We start from the raw sequence: 7166 nt of genomic DNA on the forward strand, positions 1-7166 counted from the left end.
GGATGTGTGTAGCATCTTTGGATAAGATGATATGGCCGGTGAACTGGCCCGGTGAGAACCAGAAGGGGAAGTCAGGAGGCTCGCTGAGCTGGAACTCGGCATGGATCCTGTTGGGAATGGAGTTTGCTAAGCCTGCATCCCTCCTCAGTCTCTCCCAGAGTCCAGGGAGCCTTGGCCAGACTCCGGTGCAGTCAGGGACAAGGAGAAAGCAGGAGATACTGCAAATGTCACTACTCTAGAAGGCTCTGTGCCACCTTCCTTAGAAGCCTTTCCCTGACCCTCTCTGACTATCCTTTCTCCAGATTGTGTGTGTGTGTGTGCGTGTGTATCCATATCTGGAACCTGTGTGTGGATGATGCCACCCTGGCCACCAGCTAGTTCCAGTTCAGGGCTAAGCAAGTTCCAGACTCCTCTCACCAAATCCTGTGCCCTCTGAAGGAAGTTATTACTCCCCTGACTCACTGGGGCTCAGAGAGCAGAAGCCCGACAGGGAGGGAGGTGCTGAAGTTGGAGGTCCCTGGCTTGGCCTTTTCCTACACTCCCACGCACCGTGACACTCACCGGAACATCACAGTGTAGTAGGAATCGCTGATGGCAGTCAGGCAGGCCACGGTGCCCTGAGGGGCAAAGCGGGTCTTCACGAAGGGGCGCGGGTGAAACATGCTCAGTAGGCGGTGGATGATGACCTAGGGACAGAGGTAAGAGCCTAGCTGGTTTGTTGGGCCCTGGGACTGGATCCATAAGGAATAGCTCTGGACCCGAAGGCCCAAGAGAAGGCGACTTGGGGGAGGGATGCTTGATACCTGTGCCCAGGTTCAAACAGGAAGAGCCACTCCTGAGGTGGCTCCAGGTGGAACCTGCATCTCCCTGTGCTGTCCTTACCTCCTTGCCCTTGGGCGGCGGTGGGTAGAAGCGATTGTTGGACAAATAGCCTGTGAAGACGCTCAGCTCCCCAGGGATAATCCACCAGGGCTGGCCCAGCTCCTGACCCGGAGGGGGCAGGAACGGCCGGAAGTGGCGGGCGGCAAACACTGCGCTTGGCGAGGCTGCTGTTGTCCAGTTGCGCAGGCCTGACAGAGCGAGGCGGGAGACCTGGGACGGGGAAGCCAAGGCTCTAGGATGCCCTGCCTATGTCCCTCAAGGCCAGCTAAACCACAGGCTGGGACAGGAGAGGGAGCATGGAGGTCATGCCTCAGAGATGGCCACCAGCTTAGCATCGTCCTGCTAGAGAGAGAGGGAGGTCCACCTCACATACAACTGCTCTGGCTTCAGTGGCTTTTCAGGCCCAGCCCAGGGCAGAGCAACTGTGTTGCTGGAGATGCCACCTGGCCTAGAACAGGGTAGTGGAGCAGGTCTCACTCCCAGCCTCTGCATAAGCCTCCAACCAGTCCCAAGTGCCAGGCCCCCGTTTCAGCTCTTCCGTCTGCAGCTCCTCTGTGACCTTACGGATCATAAGCACCTGTCTGCATAGCCGTCTGCAGGCGCTGTGCCCCTGAAGCATCATTACCAAGACAGGCGAGCGCCATCCCCTTAGGGATGTGGACCACTGGGAAACTGCCAATCCTTGCTGGGCAGCAGGCCCCGCCCTCCCTTTCCTCCTCTACTGTGCCAAAAGAGCTAGGCTTGGAGAGAGGCAGGAGGAGGAGGAACGGTCCAGGGAGCTCCCATCCAGAGGAATCTAACAGGCAGATTCTCAAAGGCGAGTTGGGCTGAGCTGCCTGCCTGCTGGTCCTGCTCACAGTCTGACCATCCCTGCAGGGCATTGCCAGAGGAGGAGTTCTGGGTTCTGGACACTGGAGTGAAATGGTCCCTCTGGTTTCTATTTCACTACCATTCCCACCACTCTCAGGGAGGCGTCTGCGGGACAATCAATCCCTTCCTCCATTCTTTAATTCTTTTTTTTTTTTTTTTTTTGGTTTTTCGAGACAGGGTTTCTCTGTGTAGCCCTGGCTGTCCTGGAACTCACTCTGTAGACCAGGCTGGCCTCGAACTCAGAAATCCACCTGTCTCTGCCTCCCAAGTGCTGGGATTAAAGGCATGTGCCACCACCGCCCAGCCCCCCAAGTGGTGTTCTTACAGCCCCTCCTTGGGCAAACAACAGCAGCACAGGTCCCCAGCCAGGAGTTTGAGTCACCTGCTCTGCTCCACACTTCAGCAGCAGTCACACCCCACCCGCCCTTTCTTCCTCTCTATCCTCCCGTCTGCTCCCTCCCTCTATCCCCCTGCCTCCACCCACTCTAGGAACTGGTGGGCTTACATGCACGCCCCCAGCCTGGAGAACACAAATCTAATTTCACAATCAACCCACTGAGGCATTTGGCTTCTGTAAAACAAAGGCTAGATGTCAGTCAGGCAAAGAGACCCTCAGGAATCTAGCCTCCTCTAGAAGCCCCATTAAGCCACACAGAGGCCTTGGGCCTGCCACACCTGCCCTCTGGCCTACCTGCCTGCCACCTTTTGCCGCAGGCTCTCCCTCAGGCAGAGTGGGGCTTTGGCAAGCAAGTACGGGCTGGGCATGGAGGACGGCTGCTCGCAGGAACAGCGGGAAAGAAAGGTGGAAAGCAAACCCAGTAAATAGGAAGAAAACCCTAAGGATCTAGTAGGAGAGGTGACAGCAAGTGGGGGGCGGGGCATGACCCTGCAATGGGCTCTCTGTGTCCTCAGGGCCTTGAGCTGGGAAGAAGATAGCAACACAGCACCTGCCTGCCTCCCCTCCTCCTCCCTCAGGGGCTCATGTTCCCCACAATCCCCACCAGAGGCTGAACATGCAACAGGCCATCTGCATTTGACAGAGGACCTGCCACATGCCAGGAGTTGGCTACGGGTCCAGGAACTAGATGGGCAGAAAGTATCCATCACCCAGGTTTCTTCTCTAACTCACCCCCATCCTGGGGACAGCCTGTCAGCTGTCACCCCTGCCAGGAAGCCCTCCCAGCTTCCCTAGGGAGGAATGCTTCTGCAGCTCCCTCCTGCTCTCCCACCAGACCGAACTGGAAAGCACATGAGGGATGCTGACAGGCCTGAGGAGGAGGGCACAGGCCTGTCCTCAGGAGCAAGTGTCTTGTCATCAGTGGTCTTGTCATCAGTGGTCCCTCCTGTGCTGTTACTCAGGCCCTACTCACCCCCAGGAAGCCATCTTTGCTCTTGGTCATGGTCTCCGTGAGTAGAGGCTGGAATCGGGCTTCTATGGTAAGAGTCTCCTCGCTGGGGTCATGGGGCAGCTCCTCCTCCTCGTAGCTGGCCACAGGAACTGACCCTATGGGACAGAGGTGGCTGGAGAGGCTGGCCCTTGGACCCCAAACTTCACTCCTCTCAGGATTCCCATGACAAGGGAGCTAGTCTTGGGACAGAGCTGAAAACTAAGTCAGCATGCACGGGGTTCTATTTCCCCACAGCCCAGGGGCAGATGATGTCATTAGCAACTCCATTTCACAGATAAGTGGAGATAACAACACCTCCCCATTGTCACATACTGGGGGGGGGGTCAGGATTCAAAGCCAGGCCTGTGTCACTCTGAATCCATGATCAGTTATGATCGCCTTCTGGATCTTAGGCTACTGTGAGAAATGAAGTCAAGGGGATTTTAGCAAAAAGAAAAGCAAGATGTCATAGCCTGAGGTCATCAAATGAGCACGGGTGGGCGGAGACTTGACCTGCTTCTCCCTAATCTTTTGGCTGGCTTGGCCTCCCTGCATGAGGCGTTTAGGGCTGGCTGATTTCTCAGCTCTCCCATAGGGAGATGCCAAGTTCCTCATATTCTCCATGTGGATGGAGTCATGATGCAGGGTTAAGGGGAGAAAAGCCGACTTCCAGAGCAATGACAGAATAGTGGTCTATGACAGAAGCATGCTAGCCCTGTCCTACAGACTCCCAAGGATGAATGAAGGTACAGAGACAACTTCTGGCACTTGGTGGCACTGGTGACTAGCCAAGCTGAATGGTGCACATCACAGACAGCTATCAAGCAGAGTCATCACAAGTACCCGGGCTGCCTGGCCACACTGCAGCTACTCAGAGCCCACCTCTGCCTACCGAGTGGAACCTTCGGGGGTTAGGCTCAGAAAACTGCCCTTTTCATTAGCAGTCCCCAGCAGCCCTGTTCAGAAGATCACTTTGGGGCTGGTGAGATGGCTCAGCCAGACTGCTCTGCTCTGGGAGTAAAAGAGCCTGCCACATAAGCCTGACTTGCCTTCTATTCCAGAAACATGTGCCACATGACAAAAACAGGAGGGGCTCTGCCTCAGTGGGGTGGAGGGAAGAGACCGACTTCCAGAAGTTGTCCTCTGACCTCCAGGTGTGTGCTGTGGCACATGCATACATGCAATAATAATAAATATTTTTATATGATTTTTGTTACATTAGACAGGGTTTCTCTGTGTAGCCCTGGCTGTCCTGGTACTCACTCTGTAGACCAGACTGGCCTTGAACACAGAAATCCACCTGCCTCTGCCTCCTGAGTGCGGGGATTAAAGGCGTGCGCCACCACTGCCCGACTTAGTTGTTATTTATCTGTTAGTCAATGGCATAAAACCTTGTTGTTGTTTATTTGAGACAAACTCTTAGGCTGGCCTGGAACTTGGTATGTAGATAGAGCTGCCCTTAAATTTGTGGTACCATCACCTCTGGCCAGTAAAATTTTGAAAAAGCAATATGGAAACATCAGACAAAGGAAGAGAGGATTCTGTAGGGTTGTTATTAGTTTGCCTTACATACTGAATGATTTTAGTGCTAACTGTTAAGAATAACTGGACTGCTGGGCGGTGATGGCACACGCCTTTAATCTCAGCACTCAGGAGGCAGAGGCAGGTGGATCTCTGAGTTCAAGGCCAGCCTGTTCTACAGAGGGAGTCCCAGGACAGCCAGGGCTACATGGAGAAACCAAATCTTTAAAAAACAAACCAAAAAAAAAACAAAAACAAAGACAAAACAAAACCCAGAATAAGTGGGCCTTGATGGGCATAGCCTTTTCTGTTGTTGTAGACAGCATGTCTCAGAAACAAAACAAAGTAACCTAATGCAGTGGTGCAGACCTATAATCCCAGCTACTTGGAAAGCATAAGGCAGGAAAACCCAAAATTCAAGACTAGTCTGGACTCTAGAGTGAGCTTGAGGCCAGCTTGGGCAACTTAGTGGGACTCTTTTCTATTTCAAAAGTAAAAGTAAAAGACGGGGCTGGAGCAATGGCTCAGTGGTTAGAAGCATTGGCTGTTCTTCTAGGTTCAATTCCCAGCTCTGACATGGTGGCTCACAGCTGCCTGTAACTCTAGCTCCTGGGGGATCTGATGCCCTCTTCTGGCCTCTGAGGGTACTTCACTCAAATGGTGCATACACACGCAGACATACACATAAAATAATCCTTTAAAATTTACATTTTCACCTGACCATGCTCCTGTAGCAGTGACCACAGAACCCTGGGCCAGCAACTGGCCATCCTCCACATCCATCCCTGAAACCTGGCAAGCTCACGATGATTCTATGCTGCACCCACCCCTAAGAGTACTTGCTTTCTCCTTCCCCTGCCTCTTGCCCACTGACAGGCTTCTACTGGCGCCCACCTAGATGCCTAAGATCATAAGTTTGAGAAATAGTAGATCGAATTCGGGACATTGAAGCAAGAGGACTGGAAGTTAGACGCCTGCCTGGGCTTTTCGGCTTAGTGAGACTCTGTCTAACAGGCATGTATCTTGGTGGGGAAACATTTGAGCAACATAAGCAAAGCTCTGTGTTAAGTCTTCACAAGTTGGGGGAAGGGAGAGAGGGCAACCCAGTAGGTGGGAAGATGGCTCCCTTGATAAAGGTCTTCCCTCACAAACACCAGGTAGGATCATATACACCGGTAACCCCAGCCCCACAAGAGGGGAGCAAGAGGATCCCTGGCTGCTTGCTGGCCACCAGCCTGGCATCCGTGAAAAAGCTCCAGGCTAAGGAGAGACTCTGCCTCAAACAAACAGTGGAAGGCACCAGGGCACTGACCCTTGAGGCTGTCCTCTGACTGTCACAGGCACACTGCCTATGAGCACAGAACTCACCAGGCACTGACACACAGCCTGGACGGGAGGGACAAGCACTTTATAATTCAGTGATTTGAGACTCAGATTATCCTCTTTATCATAAGGAAATCGGCAATTGGTGGCAGCTAGGAATTATACAATCTAGGCTTTAGAGCAGCGGCAACAGCAGTGGCATCTGTCTGTGGCTATCTGCCTACTGGCCATTGGACCCAGCCTCTGAATCCTTAACCCTGTGAACCAGGGCAGGGCCCTGCGATCAGGTGATCAGGTCTAGCCTGGCTCTCTGTCTTCTAGCCTGGCAAGCGGGAGAATCTGCCTGTGTCTTCATCGGTTGAAATCCAGCTAACGGGACAGTGTCCATGGCCCCAGGCCTGTGACAGGAGTAAAGGCTGTACCTCGTCCAAGTGCTTCGAGTTGAGGATGTGGCCGGGGAGGTGGCTGGAGGGATGCTACTGGCACCGTTCACAAACATCATTGAAATGGACTTGGGTGCCAAGGCAACTCATGTACCCAACCAGCCAGAAAGTGCTGAGGGGGGTGGGGTCGGGGCCCGGTTCCTTTTAGGCTTCCCTTGAGCTCCCAACCTCTCTGGTACCTGTCAGTTTCTCCGCAATGGGTTTGAATTCCTCCGGACTGATGTACATATCCTGGTCAGTGTCCAGCGAGGAAAAGAGAAAGAGGCCATCTGTCCCCAGAACCTTCAAGGCCGATTCCTGTTGGGGAGGACGGTGCTGTGCTGAGCTGAGCATCACCACGGGCCCCAAACTCCCCATCCCAGTCCCTGAGCAGGCAGCTGCTTCCTGCTACAGCAGCGCCTGCCATCCTCTTCCAGAGTCCCCTCCACACTTGCCAGCCTCATTTGCTCAAATGTCACCTCTCAACAGTCCCAGAGTTCCTTGTCCCCTTTCCAGTGGCCGCTGGTCCCAGCTTCACTCTAAGCCTTCGTCCATTGTCTACTCCGAGTTCCCTCCTTCCCCTCCCAAAGGCCTGGTCCTACTTTTTACCCGGTCCTGGCCATTGTCCCCTCCAGTTCCCCCCTTCCCGGGTGCGGGGTAGAGCTTTGCTCTGCGCCTCTTTCTGCAGCCACTGTGCCCCTCCTGTCCCCTCCGACCTGCCGCGCGGCCGCCTGGGCGTCGGCGAGGAGCGCGCAGGCCC

At 54.2% G+C, this 7166-nt stretch overlaps 1 protein-coding gene across 1 annotated transcript in view; it reads right to left on the bottom strand.

The window, feature by feature from the left end:
• Selenon (selenoprotein N) overlaps positions 1-6724 on the bottom strand; it is a gene marked incomplete at both ends in the record, with an annotated part of 8622 nt that extends 1898 nt beyond the window's left edge. Inside the window, 5 exons of the mRNA XM_028783920.1 lie at positions 1-107; positions 562-686; positions 883-1092; positions 3123-3256; positions 6607-6724. The exon at positions 1-107 is cut by the window's left edge and continues 31 nt beyond it. Of these exons, the coding sequence (XP_028639753.1) occupies positions 1-107; positions 562-686; positions 883-1092; positions 3123-3256; positions 6607-6724 (694 nt within the window). The remainder of the gene's footprint in view (positions 108-561; positions 687-882; positions 1093-3122; positions 3257-6606) is intronic.
• Between the last annotated feature and the right edge of the window lie 442 nt (positions 6725-7166).

Source organism: Grammomys surdaster, unplaced genomic scaffold (assembly GCF_004785775.1).
Source record: "Grammomys surdaster isolate TR1022 unplaced genomic scaffold, NIH_TR_1.0 72075, whole genome shotgun sequence".
In the NCBI taxonomy this organism is placed as follows: Eukaryota; Metazoa; Chordata; class Mammalia; order Rodentia; family Muridae; genus Grammomys; species Grammomys surdaster.